A 23,255-nucleotide genomic window follows, 5' to 3' on the forward strand; every position below is an offset into this window, starting at 1 on the left:
TCTGAAGCAGGCTCCAGGCTCTGAGCTGACAGCACAGAGCCCGACGTGGGCCTCGAACTCACACACCGCAAGACCATGACCTGAGCCGAAGTCGGACGCTTAACCGACCGAGCCACCCAGGCGCCCCTTTTAATGTTTATTTTTGAAAGAGAGGGAGACAGGGCGTGAGCAGGGGAGGGGCAGAGAGAGCAGGAGACACAGAACTCGAAGCAGGCTCCAGGCTCTGTGTTGTCAGCACAGAGCCCAGCATGGGGCTCAAGCTCACAAACCATGAGATCGTGACCTGAGCCGAAGTCACTGCTTGACCAACTGAGCCACCCAGGCGCCCCAGTAATCCACTTTTTGTAAGAAATTTCCTATGGCCACTCTAGCCCACCCCCGAGAGGCCCACCCAGCCACATGGTCGCATGCAACGTACATTGCGTGTGCAACGGGTCTCCTGGCTCCTGGAGAACCGAGAACTCCAGTCCTGGTTCTGTCACTAACGTGCTGCGCGACCCTCGGAAAGCCGCCTCTCCTCTCTGAACCTATTTGCTTGTCGATAAAACCAAGGAGTATGACCAAGTGACCCCAATGGCCCTGAACATCCAACCCATCCGTTACCCACCACCCATCAGCAGGACCCCGAAAAGAAAGTGAGTCAAGGAACTCCCAGAGGAGAGAAGAGGAAAGACCCCAGGGGACCAGGCAGAGGAAGAGAAAAAGCAAATACCACAAAGGCTTACGGATAGTCGACCAGAAACGACCAACAGCAGGGATAGCAAACAAAGCAAAAAGCCCGTGAAAGATTGCCCAGGCACTGGCAGGGGGCAGGAGGCACACGGTGTGGGGCCCACCCACTCCCAGGCTACAGACAGATGTCCCCTGCTTGGAAGGCCAGTGTTCCCTGGGGGGACCGCCGTGAGCAGCTCGGCCCAGGCCTCAGCCCTCACATGTACGGCAAATGCACAGTCTTGTGAAGTGTGGACCTCCAGGTAGGGTCCCCAGAGTCCCAGGGCTGGGGAGCAGAGCGCCGGCTGGTAGGTGGGCTGAAACTGGCTGTGAATTTCAAGCAGGGAGCACGCGCAGCAGGCCTCTGAGGCCTCAGACAGCAGCCCCTGATCCCTCCATGAAACCCCCTCGAGTACTCCTGTGCTCCAGACCCTGAGCTGGGTGCTGGCGACAGAGCAGCAAGGCTGATTGTAGAAGCCCACGGCCCGGCGGGCAGGCCAGAGACAGATCTGAGCACTCACTAGGTCCGGCACCCTTCTGACCAGCTTCTCTGAGTTGACTGAGTCGAGAAGCCCTATCCCAAATTCAGAGTTGAGGGGCCTGGGGCACACGGCGCTCATGTCCCTTGCTCCTGCTAACGTGACTTTGGGTGCAGGGGTGCTAGGACAAGGGTGAAAAAAATCTTAGGGTGGTATGAGAGCCCCAGATCAGGACTATCTTGCCTATTCAAACTTTTTACTGTTCAGCCAAGAAGGTTGACACCCAAAGAGGAGGAATGACAAGAACCCACAACTCTTAAGGCCAAAATGGCCAGCGTGGTACCAGATGCCCTTCCCCAGGGTCATTGGATTAAACCAGAAACACTCCCAGCATGTGTTGGGAGGCTGGGGATGGCGGTGGGCAGTGGGGCGGCCCTTCATCAGGTCAGACAGAAAAGTCCAGAAGGCGAAGGAAGGCTGGGGAACTGGGTTAAGGGGCAGTGAACAGACGGGGAGGGGTCGGGGTCCAGGTAAGGACTCACTGGCAGAGGCTGTAGGCAAGCAGGGAAGCATTCTGGGGCTGGACGCCTGGGGTCCTGTGAAGGTCCCACAGGTTCTGATCTGTTCTTTGGAACAAAACAGAGGAAGGAAGAAACCAGGTGTGTTTTGGGTCACGGGGGAAGGACCACTGGTGTTGATTGAGAGGGGGCCCTAGGGGGGTGCTTTAAGTAGCCAAGAGAGGTTTTGAACCAAGCACCTTGGTTCACGAAGGCCCCTCGGCTCCCCCGAAGCGTGTTCTCTGTACAGGTGGGCAGGCACAGCACCACTTTGCCTGGAAAACCCCGTTAGCTGCTCAGTGTGGCCTGGGACAGACCTCAGCCTAGACCCCCAAATTCCTCACCTGCCTGGCTTCCCTCGAGGCGGGGTCTCCCCTAACCCCACCTTACAGGGTCTTCTCCCCTAACCCCACCTCACGAAGCCCAAAGCCAGGTTCAAGTGTTGCCAGTTGTGAAACTCCAGATGATGCCGAAACAGCAAACTGAACACAGGTCCTGGGGCGAGCACGGCCCCGAGGTGGGAGACTGTAATACAGGAAGATGCCCGCAACCACCCAGCCCCTGCCTCTGGTGCCTCCTCACAGGCAGAACCCAGGTCAGAGAGGGAAATCACAACATGCTCATTTGACAAACATTTCCTGAACCGGGGTTGAGGGTCCGGCTTCGCCCTGGGTGCCGCAAAGGATCCTCGAGGTGCGACGGTGGAGTCACGGAAGGAGGCCACAGGGAGCCCCAGAGTCCGCCTCTCCTCCCTCCCTTTCCAGCTGGGGCCGGCAGAAGATAATGGGCAAGAGCTGAGGATTTAGGTTCAAGTCCCAGCTCAGCCACTTACCGGCTGAGTGACGCTGGGCGAGTTGTATCGTGCCTCTTGAACAGGAGAGCTCCTGTTGTCCTCACACACGAAATGCTCTGACACCAAAAGAAGGAAGGGGGCTCTGCCCACATCAACCGACTCCCCAACTATCCAGGCACCAGCTGGGTGTCCCACAATTCCGTTCAGTTATGACGCCGTCTACCTGGAGCTAGCATCAGGTGCCCAGGTTGTCACCTGTGCTTCCGCCCGACTGCCTATACATCAGGATTTATAGCCCTTCCTCAGGTTTTATCATTTGCTATGACGGGGGCTCCTGGGTGGCTCAGTTGGCTAAGTGTCCGACTTCAAGTCATGATCTCACCGTATGTGAGCTCAAACCCCACACAGGGCTCCAGGCTGACAGGGCGGAGCCTGCTTGGGATTCTCTCTCCCTGCCCCGCCCCCCCCCCCCCCAAATAAAGAAGCTTTTTAAAAAATCTTATCATTTACTACGACAGCTCAGCAGAACTCAGGGAGACACATTTATCAGTTTCTTGTAAAAGGATATATTATAGGACACCAGTGAGTGGCTGGTTGAGGAGGTACCTAAGGTGAGATCAGAAAGGTCCCAAGCATAAGAGCTTCTGTCCCTGTGGAGTTGGGGTGCCCCACCCTCCCAGCACGTAAATGTGGTCACCAACCCAGAAGCTCTCTAAACCCCATATTTAGGAATGTTTCTGGAGGCTTCCTCCAGATTGGGCCTGATTGATGATTAAGTCAATCTCCAGCCCCTCTCCCCTCCCTGGAGAATGAGGAGTAGGGCTGAAAGTTCCAGGTTTCTAATCATGGCTTGGTTTTTCTGGCCATCAGCCCCCATCCTGAGGCTATCCAGGAGATCTCCAGGAGTGACCTCATTAGAACAAAAGACGCTGTTGTCACTCACAAAACTCCAGGGGATTCAGGAGTCCTGTCCCAGGAACCAGGGGCAGAGACCAAGTGTGTATTTCTTATTATGTCACCTCTGGCCCTCACTTTCCTCATCTGTAATGTGAGGATAATGATAACGTCCTTGAGCTGTTTTAAGGATTAAACAAGCGGAAAGTTCTTAGCCCAGCATTTGGCACATAATAAGAACTTAATTAACTGTAATTAATGTTCTTATAGATGAGGAAGTTGAGAGATCCAGAAAGGGGGGTGGGGAAGACTTGTCCGAGGTCGGCTTGGAACAGGACTCTATGATTCCATTCAGCGGCCTGAGCACTTGCTCTGTAGTCAGCACTCCACCATGCAGGGCGGGGGGACACAGGGACGACTGGACAGTCCCTGTCCTCAACGGTCATACACTCTTGGAAAGACTATACTATAGGGAAGGTTTCTCATGTCAAAGAGCTCACTCTTTCCCCTGGATAGACATGACAGCCAGGCCAGTGGCCTAACCATGCCAAGGAGAGTGTTATGGGTTGAATTGCGTCCCCCCAAAGACGTGTTCAAATCCTAACCCCCCCCAGTCAGTACCTCAGCATGTGATCTTATTTGGAAATATGGTCATTGCAGAAGTAAACAGTTAAGATGAAGTCACGCTAGAATAGGGTAGGTCCCTAATCCACTGCAACCAGTGTCTGTATGAGAAGGAGACACAGAATGCCTTGTGAAGACCCAAAGACACAGGGAGAGTGCCATGTCGGTGGGAAGTTGCCTTTCGGAAATGAAGAGGTTTTCAGGATACAAAGGTCAAGTTGGGGTGTCAGGGCCAACCCCTTCCTGGAAGGCTTGGGCTGGAGGAGAGGGACTCAGACTTGTCCTGATTGGACAGTACAGTGAGGACAGCCAGCGTGGTGGAGGTGCCACCGGGGTAGGGGTGCTGGGACTCCTGTCTCCACAGGAAGATGACCCTCTGGGCGGCGGGTAGGGCCCAGGCAGGTCGAAAGCGGCTAGGTTACTGACCATGCCAGCTATGAGGGACAGTGGGAAGGAGGACAGAAGAGGAAGGTAGCTATTAAAACGTGCCACTGCCCCGGGGCCCCCACTGCACTTGGAGAGTTCTAGGTGGGGGTGGGGGTTCCCCTCCCCCTCCCCACCCAGAACCTTCAACTGTCAAGCACCATGATAGCCACCAGCATGCCGTACTCCCCAGGTAGGCGTTGATGGGCTTGAACCATTCCTGTACCTCTACAGACCAGGGCCTCCCTGCCCCCCACCAGGGAAGAGGCCATGTCCCCTAGTGGGTGACTCTCCCATCGGACTGGAGGCTCCCTAGGAGCAGATGAGCCTCTCCCCCAGACGGTCCACTGATGGCCAGACCCACAGGCCCCCTTCTTCCTGTCTCCACTGAAAGGTTGGAGTCAAGGAGCCGAGAGGGACCAGACACCCCACTGTCACAGCTATCTGTGAGAAAGGCTTGTATGAGGGAAGCCCCAGAGGCCATTAGAAAAATAAACCTCAGGGAACAGAGAGAACCCCTCCCCATCCCAGAAAACCTGGCCTCTTGATCCAGAAAGACCAGACCGTGAGAAGGCTACAGGAGCAGGACTCCGTAGGCAGGCCTGGGGACCTGACCTCAGGGCCTGAGGGAGACAGCACTGGGGAGAGAGGTGCTGGGCAGAGCTAGGCTGTTCTGCAGGGTGGAAGGCAGCCAATCCCAGCCGGCAGAAGGGCCAAGCGCTGCACCTCACCCAGCCTAGGAGGGTAGCTGGCTTCTGCTATACAGGGCACCCTAGATCCTGGCTTCCCCAGCCCTCACCGTCTGCCTGACTCCGGGAGGCGTAGGGCTAGCCCTAGGAGAAGACCAAACCCAGTCTTCACTCTTCCAAAGTGCCCTGAGAAGTCTAGACACCCCTGGGCCAGAGAGCTTCCTATCCCTTCATGCCTTGTTTTACTGCGTTGCTCTGGCCATCTGTCTGTCTTTCCCACTACCAGGCTTATCTGTCTGTCTGTGTCTCAGCTTGCCCACGCCCCTAGCCCACCCGTCAGGGCTCGAGTCTGTCACCCGCTCTGGAGACGTTTTTGGTGACGACTGTGGTGGAGTGTGTGTCTGTGTAAGTCTCCCCGCCAGCCAGCTGAGTAACACGCTCAGACCCGGGAGACTTGGTACACAGGAAGTGAAGCCGGCGACAGAATGGTGGGGAGCGACTTCTCAGGCTGGGTGATGATCGGAGGGCATGATCACAGCCTTGGCCTGCCCCCTGGGGTTCTCCAGTGTTCTTGGACACCAGCACCTCCTGTGGTCCTTCTAGACCCGCAGGGGAGCCCAGTGCATTCACTGCCGGGGGGCAGCCAAGTCAGTCGACCTAAGGCGACCTCGTAGTGGAAGGGCACAGAGCGGTTCACCTCACTGTCTGAATGACCTCGGGCCATTCACTCACCCCCGGTCTCTCACCCTGAGCACTACGGGACGCTTAGCAGCATCGCCGGCCTCTCCCCTCCGGATGCCTGTAGCACCCACCTGGTCCCCAGTTATGACAGCCAAAAATGACTCTAGACATTGCTAAGTGGTCCCTGGGGCACTATCTCGCAGGTTGAGGACCACTGCCCCAAGGCCTCCAGGCAGGCTCTAAGTTAGATGTAGGTCAGATGGGCCTAGTCGTTCCTGCCCTGCTGACGACACTGGGTAAGTGGCCAGGGATGCCACTGCCCTGGGACTCCCACTGCAATTGGAAGCGTTCTGGGTGGGGGTGGGGTTCCCCTCCCCCTCCCCCTCCCCCTCCCCCTCCCCACCTAGAACCTTCAACTGTCAAGCATCACGCTAGCCACCAGCATGCTGTACTCCCCAGGTAGGCGCTGATGGGCTCGTACCATTCCTGTACCTCTGCGGACCAGGGCCTCCCCCGGGGAAGGGGCGTGTCCCCTTGAGGGTCCCCCTCAGGGATGTTCTGCCGCCTGCCTCTTTGGACCCTCTTCATCTGGACCCCTTCTTCATCCCCCAAGATTGGTCCCCCCACCACAGGCCTCCCTCTAAGTCTTTCCCCTGCTCTTTGAGCAAAGAAATTAGCCACTTCTTCCCCTGCGTCCCCAACACACCCCTTTATTCACCCTACCTTAGGGGAGTGGAGTGAGCTCAGAGGAGGGAAAAGGGGGCACTCTCCCCGAGAACCTCCCAATTATCCCACCCGACCTGGTGGCCTCTCTCCCTGGCACCTTCTCCCTGCCTCTGTGGCCCATGAAGCTGAACTTGAAGGAGGATAGTCGGAGGAGGGTCCTCTCAGAGCTCCATGCAGGGGTGGGTTCGCTTCTGACTCCTCGGTGCCCGGCACAGAATACATGCTCCAAAGATGTGGCTGAGACGAGCTACAGTTTGCTTCAAGGAGCGCAAATGGAGCAGCAGAGACAGACAGGCTCACAGAAGATCCCAACATGTAGAGTACAAGTGTTCCTGCATCCTTATGATCACTGAGTCCTGGGAGGGAGGAGGGGTGCTATATGATCCCAGGAGGAACTCCATAAATACTAGCTACCCAGCCGGGTCAGCGAGAAGGCAACCCACAATTTCTGAGCGCCTCGTGAACGCCAGCCTTTTTCGTGTCTGTTGCATCATTTAATCCTGAAACACCCTGCAAGGTAGGATGTGACGGCCTCTTTAGAGAGATGAGAAAACCAAGGCTCAGAGACATAAAGCAGCGTGCCCGAGGTCACACAGCTATCCACTCTGGTATGGGGCAGCCCAGGGCTGCAAAAGAGGAATCAGCTGCCTAAAGGGAGGTGACTTCACAAAGACCGCCTAGAGGCTGTGGGAAAGTGGAGGAAGCCTAAGCCTCGAGTGATGGGTAGGAGCATGGACCAGCCTGCCTAGGTGTGACCCTCACTGGCTCTGCTGCCCACCAGGTATCCAGCCTTGAGGAAGTTCAACCTCTCTGGGCCTTGGTTCTCCCCCCTGTAGCAGGGAGACGTAATAATAATAAACCCAGCCAACAGCGTTGTGAGGATTCCCTGAAGTAATGCAGGTAAAGCATTTAGAACCATGCCAGGTACGCACTGAGTCCCCAAACACTGTTAACTATTATTTTTATAACTGCTCTGTAAGTGCTAGTTACTTTTTTTGTTTTTAAGTAGGCTCTGGGGCCCAGTGCGGGGCTTGAACTCACGACCCCGAGATCAAGACCCAAGCCGATATCAAGAGTCGGACGCTCAGCCAACTGAGCCACCCAGGCGCCCTGGTGCTAGTTACTTTTACACCTGGGGGAGAATCCTAGTATCTTCTCGTCACAAATCATAGGCTCTGTGGAAGAAGCAAAAGACAGGGTCCCAAGTCTCTATTCAGCAAACTCATTCTTTTTTAATTTTTCTTTTCAACGTTTATTTATTTTTAGGACAGAGAGAGACAGAGCATGAACGGGGGAGGGGCAGAGAGAGAGGGGGACACAGAATCGGAAACAGGCTCCAGGCTCCGAGCCATCAGCCCAGAGCCTGACGCGGGGCTCGAACTCACGGACTGCGAGATCGTGACCTGGCTGAAGTCGGACGCTTAACCGACTGCACCACCCAGGCGCCCCTCAGCAAACTCATTCTAATCCTTACAGCCAATGGACTTTTCTCAGTGGGGGCCAGGAAATTCCAGGCCCCAGGGAACCCAGAGGGGGACCCCAGAGAAGCCTTTATGCTGTGGTCAGGGACTTTGCTCATCGCCTGCACCAACGCTCTGTCTTCCCTAGGCTGGGGTGAGCTCTTTTTTGTCCCCAGCCCAGGCATGGCCCGTGGCAGTGGTGGGTGGGAGTCTGCAGGTCCCTCCATTTACCAGGCACCTGCTCTGGGGTCAGCTCTTTGGGGGGATTCTCCCTAATGGAGTGGAGGGTCCCAGGGACGAGCCACATGACCATCTATCCCTTCACAGGGAGAAACTAAGATGCTCCTCCCTTCTAGGAGCACTGGGGAACATCATTCAAAACATCTATCGAGCACCTACTATGTGCCCAATGCAGCAGCAAACAAACGACAAAAACCTCTGCTCTCCGAAGCTTTCATTCTAGTGAGGGAGACAAATAATAAATAAAGTGTATAGTATGTCAGGGACCAAAGAGGGACAGGGAGCTGGGGGTCAGGGCAGGAGAGAGAAAACATAGATTTGCAAACATAGATGAAAAATCACTACAGTGCAATGCAAGGCATTCATTCATTCATTCATTCATCCACTGAAAGCATTTCTGAGCCCCTGCTGGGGCCAGGTGCTCTATGAGACAGATGGAGTTCATTGTATTTTATTTTTTAAGTTTATTCACTTAGTTTGAGAGAGGAGAGAGAGTGAGTGCATGGGGGGGCGGGCAGAGAGAGAGGGAGAGAAAGAATCCCAAGTAGGCTCCAGCATAGAGCCCAGTATGGGGCTCGAACCCATGAACCGCGAGATCATCACCTGAGACGATGTCAAGAGTCAGATGCTTACCTGCCTGAGCCATGCAGGCGCCCCAAGAGACAGATGGAACCTAATAGTAGACAGAGGAGCCCCCATGTCCACCCTTGAGAGCTCACAGACAAGTCAACTCAGCAGGCAGGCAGTGACGGGTGTCACAACAAAGGAAAACGTTAGACGTGACGGCGGCCCCACACTCTGCCTGGGCACGTTAGGGGAGGGCTTCCCCAAGGAGATGGCATTGAGCAGGGACTGGAAGACTGAGCAGGACTGTCCCCAGTGGACCAGGTGTGTGCGTGGGATCAGGAATGACCCCGGGCGGAGGCACAGAGGCAAGAACCATCTGGTACAGCTGAGAAACAGGGGCTGCCTGTACAGGAAGGCTCTGGGCCTCTAGGTGGCAGCCTGGTTTGGGTTTGTCAGGCTCCAGGGGGAGACAATAGGAGTGTTACCGGACCTAGAGAAGTCCCAAGGAGACGCTGATGTGGGACAGGGGAATGGGTTGGCTCGGTTGGGGTAGCGTGAAGAGTAAAGAGGCCTCAGATAAATTTAGCCACAAGTGGCCCGTGATCCCCTTAGTTGGTGAAGATGGGAAGATCGTGCTAATTCCACAGGACTTCCCTCTGAGGAGAGGCGCCTCCGTCTAGGAGGTAGCATCAGGAAAAGGTCACGGTCATGGGTCAGGGCGCCTGGGTGGCTGAGTCGGTTAAGCATCTGACTTTGATTCAGGTCATGATCTCACAGCTCATGGATTCAAGCTCAGCTCAGAGCTTGGCGCCTGCTTTGGATTCTGTGCCTCTGTCTCTCTCTGCCCCTCTCCTACTTGGGCTCTGTCTCTCTCTCTCTCTCTCTCTCTCTCTCTCTCTCTCTCAAAAATATATAAATGTTAAAAAAAATTTTTTTATTAAAAAAAAAAAAAGAAAAAGGTCACGGGCCTCGTTTGGGGTCTGCAGTCAGACTTAGACCCATGCCCAGCCCTCCCCCCGTGACCTTGGGCAAATTCCTTGACCTCCAGGTCCCTGCTTCCTCTTCCAGTAATTAAGGGTATTGCATGGATCTTTCTCGGGGCTGGTGTGCCTGGCACAGAGCAGGCACTCGGCACTCTTAGCTCTGCAATTGTAACTCTTCTCCTTGTCTGTCAACAAGGGAGGACGAATAGCCAAGACCCCCTGCTCTTGCCTCTGTGCAACTCAGCCCTCTGTGTGCTCAATCTGGGTCTCACCTCTAGACACCCCAGAACCCTCCTGCCCTTCCCTGTAGCTGCCCCTTCTTTTCCTCACTATGCACTCCTCCCCTGCCCTGGCACCAACGGGGCTCTGTTTGACTCAGACCACATCCTTCTACTACTCTCTATCTCTATGTAGATTGGCCTCTTTGGGGCATTTTATATAAATCAATCATACAATAGGTGGCCCTTTGTGACTGCCTTCTTTCACCTACATCCATGTCGTAGCATGGATGAGAACTTCATTTCTTTTTGAACGATATCCTTGTACGAATGATATTCCGTTGGATGTCTGTTTCTCATTTTTTGTGCCCATTGATCAGCTGCTGGACATTTGGGGTCTCCTCCCACTTGTTGGCTATTGTGAATAATGCAATGAACATTTGTGTCCAAGTTTTTGTACGGACATATATCTTCCTTTCTCTCAGGTATATGCCTAGAGGTGGAACTGCTGGGCCATACGGTAATAACTCTATGTTTAACTGTTAGAGGGAGAGCCAGGCCATTTTCCAAAGTGGCAGCACCCTTTCAAATTTCCACCAGCAAAGTATGAAGGTTCCAACTTCTCCACATCTTTGCCGACCCTTGTTATTATCAGTCTTCTTTATTATAGTCATCCTAGCTGGTGCGAAGGGGTGTATCACTGTGGCCTTGATTTGCATTTGTCATTGGCGACCAGTGGTGTTGAGCAATTTTTCATAAGAGTGTTGGTCATATCTTCAAAAAGAAATCTGTCCAGATCCCTTGTCCATTTTTTAATTGGGTTGTTTGTCTTTTCATTATTAAGCGGAGGCGGTTTTCACCAATCAGGGAATGGCGGCTCACATCACCCACTGCCGACTCAAAGCCAAGGGCATGGGCCAACACCACAACGCCCAGAACTTCCATAACCAGAGCTTTGAGGACCTGCAAGCAACCTGTCTGAGGAAGGGGGAGCTGTTCGAGGACTCCTTTTTCCCTGCCGAACCCAGGTCCCTGGGCTTCAAGGATCTGGGTCCCAACTCCAAAAGCGTGCAGAACATCTCCTGGCAGAGGCCCAGTGTGGGTACTGGGAGGGAAGGCATGACTCATCTTCGGGGTGGAGGGCCGTTTGTAACAATGTCCCAGTCGCTTTGAAATTTCCAATCTCCCAACCTCCCCAATCCTGGCCCTGGAACTAGTCTCCACCTCCGTCAGGGCTGGAGACAGTTCTGGACATGCTTAAGCAAAACTTCTCAGATAACCCCTGGGAAAGTCACTCACTGACCTTTGCTATCACATCCGACAACTACGTCAAACTGGTCTGGTGCCCTCCTGCACCCTGTTTTCCCCTAGAACTTGGAGGTGGGCATCATGACCCGGGAATGGCGAGATGGAGGTTCCGGGGAGGGGGGCGGGGCACGTCCTGGACCCTCTAAGACCTTTATTCCTTTACTGCAGGAAATCACAAGCAACCCTCATTTCATTATGAATGGGATCAGTCCAACAGACATCTGCCAGGGTGTACTTGGTGAGTGAGGAGCAAAAAAGCCGGTCGGGGGGAGGGGGTGAATCAGGGAAGAAGGCTGAGGTGGGGGGAGTGCCAGAGTGTCTTTTGAGGATGGGAAGCTGGGACTCCTAGATTCAGACAACCTCTCCTGCTTCCCTGCCCCTCTGTTTCTGTGGAGAGGATGAGACTGTCAAGTATGTTCTTCCTGTTACCCGCCCCCCGGGTCTGATCCCAGCCCCTCCTGCTGCTAGCTGGGTCTGGGAGTAAGCTGGGTGGTATACTAGTCACCCATTGCTACACAATAAACTGCCCCGGGCAACGACAAATATCTATCATCTCCGTGTTTGTGGGTTAGTGATTTGGAAGAAGCATAGGTCAGTGGGTCTGGCTCAGAGTCTCTCCTGAGGCTGCAGTCAAGATGTCAGGCAGAGCTGTGCTCACCTGAAGGTTTCACGCGAGCTGAAGGATCCACTTCCAAGATGGCGCACTCACGGGCCAGGAGGCCTCAGTTCCCTTCCACGTAGGCTTCTCCATAGGGCCGCTTGAGGGTCCACACAACATGGTAACGGATTTCCCCAGACAGAATGATATAAGGGAGAGAACAAAGAGGAAGCCATCATGCCTTTTCCTGCCTAGTCTCAGGAGAACACACGCGGTCACCTCCACCACATTCCATTTGTTAGAAGCAAGCACAAAATGTGGCCCACACTCAAGGGAAGGGAATTAGACTCCACCTCCTGAGAGGATTGTCAAAGAGCTTGTGGACATATTTGTAAGCCAGTGCTGGTTCCAGAACTTCCTTAGTCTGACGTATTAAGTAAAGGAGCACTAGGCTCTTCAGCCCCCTCTCCCATGGGCTCCCATGACAACCCCAAGGGATATCTTCCTCCTTGAGGAAGGATTCCTCCAAACCCTTCATCGCATTTTCAGGGATCAGACCAGCATGGGCTTCCTCTGGGGCTGAGTTCTGTCATATTTGTGGCAGAGAAAAGGGCAAGTTGTAGGCAGGGCAGAAACCAAGGAGACCTCAGACCCCGTGTCTGTCACCGTGGCTTACTGGGCCACAGGAAGTGACCTGGCTTCTCCCTATTTAGGTGTCCTTTTGGCAATGGAGGATTGGAGTGTCCTTACCCCTCCTTTTCCCACCCTCTGCCTCCCACTAAGGGTACCCCAGGCAACTAGGAAGCCATTGGTCATCGCAGTAGCTTTCCTAGAGCCCCTCAGCCTCAGCCTGGCCCAGGACACTCACTCAGGCTACCACCCTGCCCCACGGCCACCCCAGGACATCTGAGATACCCAGGAGAGAGAACTCGATGGGTGACCTCAAACCAGAGTTACTGCCCCTGTGCCCCATCAATGCCTAGCCCCGGGGACCTAGCTGGGCTACAGACTAAGACCCTGGGGTGTCTGGTGTTACGTGACTGATATCAGGGAGAGATGTCTTGATTGCTACACTAATGTAATCATGGCGTAGAAGGGTGCAGGGCATGGGGAAAGGTGACTGGATTTGTTCGGGGGCAGGGGGGGAAGGGGGTAGAAAACTGGCTCTTTCCCAAAGAAAGTAGATCCCAGAATGAGAAGCAAGACGAAAACCAAATACCTCCTCCCCAAATCTGAAAACAAAAGCATCCAGCTCTAATTTGTGAATCTCTTCTGTAATACAGAAGGTAAAGAGGCTCACCTCCCCCCAGAGCCTGTTCTTTCAGCCCTGTTCCTCCCTACTAGATTCCTTCCTGAACACTTCTTAGTGACAGGGCTAAGGGAGGGGGCCACGGAGTCAGTTCCTGGGAGTACAGGAGAGGCAACCCCCTTCCTGTCTTTCCAGGGGACTGCTGGCTGCTGGCTGCCATTGGTTCCCTCACCACCTGCCCCAAACTGCTGTACCGTGTGGTACCCAAGGGGCAGAGCTTCAAGAAAAACTATGCAGGCATTTTCCATTTTCAGGTGAAGGATGATTTGAAAGCCAGAGTTGTTTTGTGGTGTGTGTGTGTGTGTGTGTGTGTGTGTGTGTGTGTGTGGCAGAGACAGGGACAAAGCGGGTAGGGAGGAAGAAGAAGAATTATATTTGCTTTGAAGTTACATTTTTTTCTTTTTGAAAAATGACATTTATTAGGGTGGGTTTTTGTCTAATTATCCGAGAAATATCTGGTCACTAAAGAAATCACGTAAGCTAATTTTTTAAAGCCCTCAAAGAAAATAATAATAATGATCTGTTGGTGGTGGCCCTCCTCCTGCTTCTCTCCCTCTCCCTCTCTGTCTCTTCCTGTTGGTAGAAACACGCGTGTGTGTGAATGTGTGTGCGTGTGTATGACACTGGGAGTCGCTGTCACATAGTTTTGGTAATCTGCTCTTTAAACTTAGCGACATGTGGACACATTGCCCGTGTCGCAAACTATTTCTGAGAATCACAAGAATTTTTTTAATTCCAAATTTAAAATCCTAAAGCCCAGCCAAGGTCAAAATGTGGGTGGGGTCCCTCTGGGGCCCAAGGCAGAAACTGGAGATGAGGCTTGGGGTGACCTTCAGGCTTTTCATAGCTTTTCACTCACTTTTCAGCCCTTCTGGGGAGTGGGCTCTCTGACACTGGCGTGTCACTGATCCTGGCCACCAGGAGGTGCTCGTGTAACACAGTTCTCATATACGGCAGCGGGGGTGGGGTGGGTGTGAGGGTGTGTGCCTGTCCACACGCATGTGCTTGTAGGATGGCCGGGGGCACACACGTGTCTTAAGCCCCACTGAGGTCCACCTTGCTGCCCACAGATTTGGCAGTTTGGACAATGGATGGACGTGGTGGTGGATGACCGGCTGCCCACAAAGAATGGCAAGCTGGTGTTCGTGCACTCGGCTGAGCGCGCTGAGTTCTGGAGTGCCCTGCTGGAGAAGGCATATGCCAAGTGAGTGCCCCAAGCCTGGGCTTGCCTCCAAGCCTGCCCGACATCGGGCAGCTATGGGGGCAGCTGACTCAGGGGAAAAGGCAGATGGAGGTCAGGGCATCCCTTCCTGCCCTCACCACACCCTCTCGTGTCCAAGCTGGCATCTCTAACCCAGAGCATAAAAGTGCCCTCTCTGTGCCCACAGGCTGAATGGGTCCTATGAAGCTCTGTCGGGGGGCAACACAGTAGAGGGCTTTGAAGACTTCACAGGGGGCGTGACCTATAGCCTCCAACTCCAGAAGCCCCCTCGGAACCTGCTGAGGATTCTTAGGAAGGCCATAGAGCGATCCTCCCTCATGGGCTGCTGCATCGAAGTAAGCCATACTGGGTCCTGCCTCAGGGCCTTTGTACCTGCGGTTGCTTTCACCCAGATGGTTCTTTCCCCCAGGTAGCTGTGCGACTAGCCCCTTCTCATTCACATTTCAGTTCAAATGCCCCTTCCTCAGGCCTCTCTTCCCTACCTCCCACTCTAAACCAGCTGCTCCTACCTCCCTTTGCTTTCTACTTTGTTTTTATTCTCCCCCCACAATGTATTGTGATCTGAAATGGTCTTACTTATCAATATAGTTGTTCCCAGCCTATCTTCTCCCGACAGTTTCGTATTCCGTGGTGGCAGTCACCTGTCTCATTGACTGCCGGATCCTGGGACTTAGGATGCTGCCTGGCATATGCAACAGACACCCAGCAAACATTTATTCAAAGAAATAAATGAGCCCGGGGTGGAACCGTACGACCCTGCCTTTGCACTCTGGGCATGTAACCCCGAGAAACGAAGACTTACAAGCACATGAAAGCCGGCACACAAATGTTCATAGCGGCTTTGTTCATAGTAGCCAGGAACTGGGAACAGTCTAGACGTCCTTCACGGAGTGAATAGTTAAACTGCGGTGCCCAGAGGCCATGGGATATAACTCGGCGGTAAGAGGAAATGAACTACCAATACATGCAACTACTTGGGTGAATCCCAAGGGAATTATGCTGCATGAGGAAAACCGAGATAGTTCCATACTGTACGAATCCATTCACATGACAGGCTTGAAATGACAGATTTTTTAAATGTTTATTTATATTTGAGAGACAGAGACAGAAACAGAGTGCAAGCAAGGGAGGGGCAGAGAGAGGGAGACACAGAATCGGAAGCAGGCTCCAGGCTCCGAGCTGTCAGCACAGAGCCCGACGCGGGGCTCGCACTCGGGAACCGCGAGATCATGACCTGAGCCGAAGTTGGACGCTTAACCCACTGCGCCATCCAGGGGGCACCTAGGTGGCTCAGTCGGTTAAGCGTCTGTCTCTGGATTTTGGCTCAGGTCGTGATCTCACGGTTCATGGGATGGAGTTTTGAATCCGGCTTTGCACTGACAGCATGGAGTCTGCTTGGGATTCTCTCTCTCCTTCCCTCTGCCTCTCTCTCTCTCTCTCTCTCTCTCTCTCTCTCAAAATAAATAAACTTAAAAAAAAACCCTGGACCCCAAGAGTGCTCACATCTCTTCGGGTGCCCTGGTGCATCTGACCGGATCCTGAATTCCTTTCTTTCCTCTCTGTTCTGTAGGTCACCAGCGACAGTGAGTTGGAGGCCATGACCCAGAGGATGCTAGTGAAAGGGCACGCCTACTCCGTGACCGGCCTCCATGATGTGAGTCTGCCAAGGGCACCCTACCTGGAGACACAGAACAAGGAGGACAGTCCCTCCTGCCCCGGGACCTTCAGCCACACCCCTGCCACCACACCCTTTCCGCCAGGTCTTCTACAGAGGCAGGACGGAAACCCTGATTCGGGTCCGGAATCCCTGGGGCCGGATCGAGTGGAATGGAGCCTGGAGTGACAAGTAGGTGTCCCTGAGCAGCACCGTCAGGTGAGGGGCAGAGCGCACGGCCGGCCCACGAGCCAGGCAGTGTCACAGATGGACCCGCTGGCGTCCCAGGACCAGCCCCTCCCCACTAGTGTCTTTCCCTCTAACTCAGGACCCCCAGCGGCCGGAGTTCAGCGGGGAGGGAATGCCTTGGGGAGGAACAAAATACCTTCTGAGCCCTGCCTTTCTCCTTCCACCTCCTGTCTCTGATCCAGTGCCAGCGAGTGGGACAAAGTGGCCCCAGAAACCCAGAAACAGCTGCTTCAGAAGAGGGAGGATGGGGAGTTCTGGTCAGTGCAGCTTGGGTGGGCTTCCTTCTGCCCCCACGCCCGTCCCTTCATCTCCTCTGCCGCCCTCCCACCCTTGCCTTTGATGGGGAGGCTCTGAGGGGGAGCCTCCGGGTGTGACGGTGCCACAGGCTCTAGCCGTCGCGCCCTCCACCACAGGATGTCCTACCAAGACTTCCTGGACAACTTCACGCTCCTGGAGATCTGCAACCTGACGCCTGACACGCTCTCCTGGGACGACGGGGGCTGTTGGCACACCACCTTCTGCGAGGGCAGCTGGCGGCGGGGCAGCACTGCGGGGGGCTGCAGGAACCACCCCGGTGGGTGAGGGGATTCGGGGTCCGCGAAGGGGTCAGGGGACCGGCAGATCCCACGAGGCCCCGCCGAGGAGGCAGGCGTGTGGCCGGGAAGCCGGTCCACCCCGGGAAGGGCAGAGCCATGCTGACCTGCTTCGTCCACAGACACATTCTGGACCAACCCCCAGTTCAGGATCTCTCTCCCGGAGGGGGACGACGACCCAGAGGACGACGAAGTTGTCTGCACCTGCCTGGTGGCCCTGATGCAGAAGAACTGGCGACGGGCACGGCCCCTCGGAGCCCAGCTGCAGACCATTGGATTTGTCATCTACGCGGTGGGTGCTCCAACACCTCCCCCAGCCACTCTTGCTCCCTCTCCTGGCCTCACCCCCTTCAAGACCCTGCCAGAGGCCTTAATGAATAGTAACGCCTTCCAAGAAGAGGAAGGAGACAGAGCGCCAGGGAGGTGAGGTTACTTGCCCAAGCTCACACACCCAAGGCTCAGAAGCAGATTATGTCCTGATTCCCAGATGTTCTGAGACTTCACATTGTCCCCAGGTGTCCCCCCCCACACACACACACACCCGCCCAGACACACCACCCAGAGCGTTGACTCCAGCAGCCAAGAGATATCCCTGACCACATTTCTGAAATTGTGCTTTGCGAAATCCTATAAATGACAACTTGTTCGAATAGTTATGGAGCACCTACTGTATGCCAGCCACCAGTCCAATCTCCACTGGTCCAATAGTGAACAAAAAGAGACTCAAGGGTCGCCTGGGCGGCTCAGTCGGTTGGGCGTCCGACTTGGGCTCAGGTCACGATCTCACAGTTCACGAGTTCGAGCCCCGCATTGGGCTCTGTGCTGACAGCTCAGAGCCTGGAGCCTCCTTTGGATTCTGTGTGTCCCTCTCCTGCTTATGCTCTGTCTCTCTCTGTCTCAAAAATAAATAAAAACATTTTAAAAATTATAAGATACTTCATCTTAAAAAAAAAAAAAAGAGAGAGACACAAGCCTTGCCCTCCTCCTAGGCTGGGAGCCCACCAGGTTAACAGACACCAGACATGCCTGAAGATATTTCCAAGGTTAGGGGTGCCTGGTGGCTCGGTCGGTTAAGCGTCTGAATTGAGCTCAGGTCATGATCTTGTAGTTCATGAGTTTGAGCCCTGCATCGGGCTCTGTGCTGATGGCTCGGAGCCTGGAGCCTGCTTCAGATTCTGTGTCTCCTTCTCTCTCTGCCCCTTCCCCGTTCACTCTCTCTCTCTCTCTCTCTCTAAAGAATAAAGAAACACTCAAGACATTTAAAAAATATATATATTTCCAAGGTTAGCTGTGGTCCTTCAGGAAAGGTATATACTCTACCTCCCACCTGGGACTCTACAGGGCATCAGCTATGGGTTTTTGTCATCCCTACGGGGCAACAACCCACTTAATCTTTTTTGTTTATTTTATTTATTTTTGAGACAGAGAGACAGCAGGGGAGGGACAGAGAGAGAGAGAGAGAGAGAGACAGGAGATAGAGAATCCCAAGCAAGCCCCGTGCTGCCAGCGCAGAGCCCAATGTGGGGCTCGAACTCACGAACCGTGAGATCGTGACCTCAGCCGAAATCAGGAGCCGGGCATTCAACTGACTGAGCTACCCAGGATCCCTTACAACCTACTTATCTTGGTTTAACTCACTTTTTTACAAACATATTTGTGTTCAATGGCCAGTTTCAATAATCACCTGTTAACTACTGCAGGATACAAGTGTTCCATGGAAAACGCTCGTGTTCTGGAAAATGCTCTCCTCAACTTTCATCCTCTTTCACTTTTTAGCAGTGTGAAATTGGGCACGTTACCTCACCTCTTGGGATTCGGTTTCCTATCCTTAACCTGCAGGGGTAAAAACCTCCCCCTGGCAAAACTTTGTGTAAACTATGCTTTGTTGTCCAAAACCGAGGGATTATTAATGTTAACGTTAGGACTTTTGGCTGTCAGAACCCATGCCCCCCCCCACCAGTGTCCCGCTGTAACACCCCCAACACACACACATGTGCACACGTGCACACACACACACACACACACACACACTGCCTGACTTCTACAGGCCTGAGCCCTTTCACCATCCTGGGACGTTTGGCCTTCCTCTCTCTTCTCTTCCTAGGTCCCAAAGGAGGTACAGAAGACATGGGCTTGATTCTGGGCAGGCACTGCCCCACCTCTGGCTGCATGTGGATGGGCAAGGGGTAGAATTCAGCCAAGGGCTCTCAGGGCTACTGGGTTAGGATTCTACTGCGTTGGGGCCCCGGATGGGAGTCAGGGCAGGAGATCAAGGAGTAGGGAGTCGGGCAGGGGATACTTTGGTTACCTGCCAGCTGGGTGGTATCCAGGACTGGTCAGTTTGTGGCAATGCCTCCCCCGGAGACTTGCCCAAGTAAGCTTCACTTTTGGGGTCCCTCTCTCTGCCTATACTCACATGCCAGCCCTGTACCCACCTCCAAGGCACATATAGTTTCAGAACATCCAGGATACTCGCTTGAAGAAGGACTTCTTCATAAAGTATCAGGACCATGGCTTCTCGGAGATCTTCACTAACTCGCGGGAGGTGAGCAGTCATCTCCGGCTGCCTCCGGGAGAATATGTCATCATTCCCTCCACCTTTGAGCCACACAGAGATGCCGACTTCCTGCTACGGGTCTTCACAGAAAAGCACAGCGAGTCCTGGTGAGGAGCCCTACCTCACCGCTCCAAGACCACCTGCCCAAGAGCTGTAGGATGTCAAGCTCAGGGGGCCGTCATCTGGTCCTCCCCAACTCTGTCGCTAGTTTAAGTCAGGGAAACTGAGGCACACGGAAGGGGAGTCTCAGTAGCAAGCCAGAATCAGAACCCAGATCCCATGGAACCTGTTCCACGCTGCTTCAGATACACGACATGATCTCCCCACAAGCACCCCACTAAATTCCCTGTCTCCCTGATCCCGCATAACCACGAACCTTCCTTCACTTTTGCGCGCAGGGAACTGGATGAAGCCAACTGTGCTGAGCTACTCCAGGAGGTGAGGGGGGGCTGTGGGGTCCAGGGACCAGAGGAAGCATCTGAGGAATGTGAAGGAACTTTCTTGACTGGGTCCCTTTCCCACTCCTTTCCCTCCAGGAGAAGTTCTGTGAGAATGACGTAGACCAGGACTTCATACATTTGTTTGGGATAGTGGCAGGAGGAGAGGTACGAGGCCGAGGGCTGGGCACCCAAAGCAGGTGGATGGGGGGAACGTGCCAGAGCTGGGGTTTATGGTCGCCCTTCCTAGGACAAGGAGATAGGCGTGTATGAGCTACAGAAGCTGCTCAACAAGGTGGTCACCAAACGTGAGTCTCCCACCCCCCCCACCCTGCCACTCACAACCCTTCTCCCGCAGCGTGCACCCCCCCTGGGCCGCTCCCGGCATCCCCTGCGATGCCCCACTCAACTCCTTCTCTCTTCCTGCCCCTTCCCTCCCTCACAGTCAGAAACTTCAGGACCCAGGGCTTCGGCCTGGATGTGTGCCGCTGTATGGTCAACCTCATGGATGTATCTTCTTGACCAGTGCTCTCCCACCCCTCACCCCTACCCCCATGCCTGGCCCCCCCGGTGACCATCGCTCTGGCCAGTCATGCCCTCCTTCCTGCTGGGGATTAGGTTCTGAGGTAGCAAAAGATGCCAGTGTTTCTGGCTGTTACCATAGCGACCACACAAGATCCCCGGGTCTCATGTCTCCCACTCAGCGAGCCCCTCTGCTTCCCTGGCCCCAAGATGCCCTCTTCACTCCCTCTTCTGGCATCCTTGACTACCACCCCCTCCCCAGAAAGATGGCTCTGGCAAGCTGGGGCTTCTGGAGTTCCAGATCCTGTGGAAAAAAATCAAGAAGTGGACGGTAAAGAACACTGAAGGGGCAGTTTATGGCGGGGAGAAAGGGAGGTCCTCAAGAGTGATGGGGATTAGTAAGGACGATGCTAGAACCTGGAGCCCCTGACTACACACACACACACACACACACACACACAGAGGACAGGATCTGTTGGAGTGTTGGTGCATTAGCTAGTCAGATTAACAACCAGTATAGTCCAGGCATCACCAGTTTAAAGGACTGGTGCAGAGGGCCCAGTTGGGAGTGGGTCTTTCAGACCCCTGACTCCGGTCTTAGCCCCCTCCCCTTGCCAGAGGCCCCCTACAGTCACTAGATGACAGGAATATTGGGCGCTCAGGGCGGGGGCCAGAGTAGGCAGCGCTGGGGTCTTGGGTAGTCCTTGTGGGTTAACTATACTGAAGTATTTCATTATTTCCACCACCGTGCTATGCACACCCCCTCTGCCAATCCCTTCAGGACATCTTCCGAGAGTGTGACGAGGACAACTCAGGCAGCTTGAACTCCTATGAGATGCGCTTGGCAATTGAGAAAGCAGGTTAGCAGGGGGTCAGGGGAGAGGGTCTGGGGGCAGCGAGGGAGGACGCGGTGGCCAGGGGGCTGGACTCCCCCTCCGCACTCCTCTCTCTCCCAGGCATCAAGCTGAATAACAAGGTGATGCAGGTGCTGGTGGCCAGGTATGCAAACGATAACATGATCGTGGATTTTGACAGCTTCATCAGCTGCTTCCTGAGGCTCAAGGCCATGTTCAGTGAGTCAGTCATCTGCCCGCTCCCCACCGTGGGTCGGGGACCACTGGCCGCCTCCCACACGCCCACATGAGGAGCCCTGCTCCCAAACCATCCCCCTCTTTAGGGCACAGATGATCTGGGTTCAAATCCCAGCCCCACCACTTGTTGGCTGTGTGCCTCGGGCAAGTCGCTTTATCTCTCTGTGCCTCCGTCCTCTGTCCTCATCTATAAAATGTGGGCAGTAACAGTATTGCCCTCATAGGACGGAGCCACAGAACATATGAGTTTCATGCATGGCGACCCTCTGTGTGTGGCTCATGGCGAGGCTTGGAGTTGTTATCATTAATTCCTTCCTGGGCTGAGGGTTAGCCTGGAGGCAGCAAGGGACAGCTTCTGATGCCCTATCTGACCTCCTGCTTCTTTGGGATTGGGTCTTGCAGACCCCAGACTCGGCTCTCAAACCCCTTCCCTTGCCTCCTCTCCCAAACAGCATACTTTCTATCCATGGACCCCAAGAACACTGGCTATATTCGCTTGAATCTGAACCAGGTACTCACGGCTCCCCCTGCCCTCTGCTCCCCCAGCCATCCTGCCCCACCCTGCCTGCCGTCCTTGGATCTGCTTCTCTCCTCCCCACAGTGGCTGCAGACAACCATGTGGGGATAGGGGAGCCCCAAGAGCCCGGCTCCCACCACCACCACTGCGGGGCCCCGGGCTCAGGGGCAGGGCACTCCGTACTGCTCTCGGCTCTGCATTCCCTGCCAATGGAATGGGCTCCAGGTAGTGGCACCTGGGCCCCTTACTCCAGCACCAGGCCGTCCATTGCCCACCCCCCCCCCACCCCCCAGCCCAAAGTGTTTCTCTTTTTCCCCAGCCAGCTGCTGGTGGCTGGATTTCCCCCAGTCTCTCTCCCTCTCTGAGTATATTCTACTGAAGATTAAGTGCCACTTCCCCAGTGGCTGTGGAGGCTCTCCACACTTTCCTGCTCACACGTACCCGCTGCCTACCTCTCCAGGCTTGGGCCCTCCCTTCTCTCCCTCACTTGGGGGCATTGTTATAATAAACAGCCATTGCCACTGGCTTCTGTGTCTCCGTGCTTCTATGCCGAGAAAATTCTGGCAGGGGTGGGAGTCACTTCCCCAGCACCAAAGAGGGGCTCCAGGAGCTCTCAGTTAGAGGGATCTCACCCCTACTTCCAGGGAGGCATGTGTGACTGTTACAAAAACTAGAGGGCGCTGTTGACATTTATGGGCAGTACCAGAGACGCTAAAGGCACAACAGTCCCTCCCCGAGGACCCGTACAGACGTGGAACCAAGGAGCAGCATCTGAGGAGAGGGCATTGGGCAAAGTTAGGGGCCCTTGGGACGCCAGCCTCCTCTCTCGTCCGCTCCCCCAACCTGGGGTCTCCGAAGGTGGCATTGCAGGTGTCTCAAAGGCCAAAAATCTGGCACCCACGTGAGCCAGCCGGTCACGGAAGTGAAGTGACCCTCCTGGGTGCGAGGCAGGGAGGGGTGAAGATTGTGGCAACAGATGAGCTCCTTCCTGCGTGAAACGTGCTCTGATTCAAATCATTTGTGTCGTTAGACACTTGTTACTGCCGAGCCACTGCCCTCACAGGAAGGATCAAGGGACCCTTGACCTGTTCTTGACCTTGGAGTCTCTGCCCCAGGTGCCCTCTCCCCCAGTCTCCAGCCTCTTGCTGCAGCG

General features: G+C 54.6%; 1 protein-coding gene across 5 annotated transcripts; it reads left to right on the top strand.

The window, feature by feature from the left end:
- Window positions 1-4,597: 4,597 nt before the first annotated feature.
- On the top strand, window positions 4,598-22,627 carry CAPN11 (calpain 11). 5 transcript variants are annotated; one of them, XM_019830649.3, is made up of 22 exons: window positions 4,598-4,674; window positions 10,890-11,143; window positions 11,522-11,591; window positions 13,396-13,514; window positions 14,331-14,464; window positions 14,649-14,817; window positions 16,053-16,136; window positions 16,243-16,328; window positions 16,568-16,642; window positions 16,799-16,959; window positions 17,101-17,270; window positions 19,083-19,094; window positions 19,431-19,642; window positions 19,934-19,973; window positions 20,072-20,140; window positions 20,223-20,280; window positions 20,418-20,482; window positions 20,757-20,825; window positions 21,276-21,354; window positions 21,451-21,493; window positions 22,038-22,096; window positions 22,187-22,627. In XM_019830649.3, the coding sequence occupies exons 1-22, from the start codon at window positions 4,644-4,646 to the stop codon at window positions 22,465-22,467; spliced, it is 2,340 nt and encodes a 779-aa protein (XP_019686208.3). In that variant the 5' UTR covers window positions 4,598-4,643; the 3' UTR covers window positions 22,468-22,627. The 5 variants fall into 5 exon arrangements, with proteins under 5 accessions (XP_019686208.3, XP_006931829.1, XP_019686209.3 ...); XM_006931767.5 differs by having other exon boundaries at window positions 21,451-21,567; window positions 22,187-22,362; XM_045057609.1 differs by having other exon boundaries at window positions 4,611-4,674; window positions 10,893-11,143.
- Window positions 22,628-23,255: the final 628 nt, after the last annotated feature.

This window comes from Felis catus, chromosome B2 (assembly GCF_018350175.1).
Source record: "Felis catus isolate Fca126 chromosome B2, F.catus_Fca126_mat1.0, whole genome shotgun sequence".
NCBI classification, from domain to species: Eukaryota; Metazoa; Chordata; class Mammalia; order Carnivora; family Felidae; genus Felis; species Felis catus.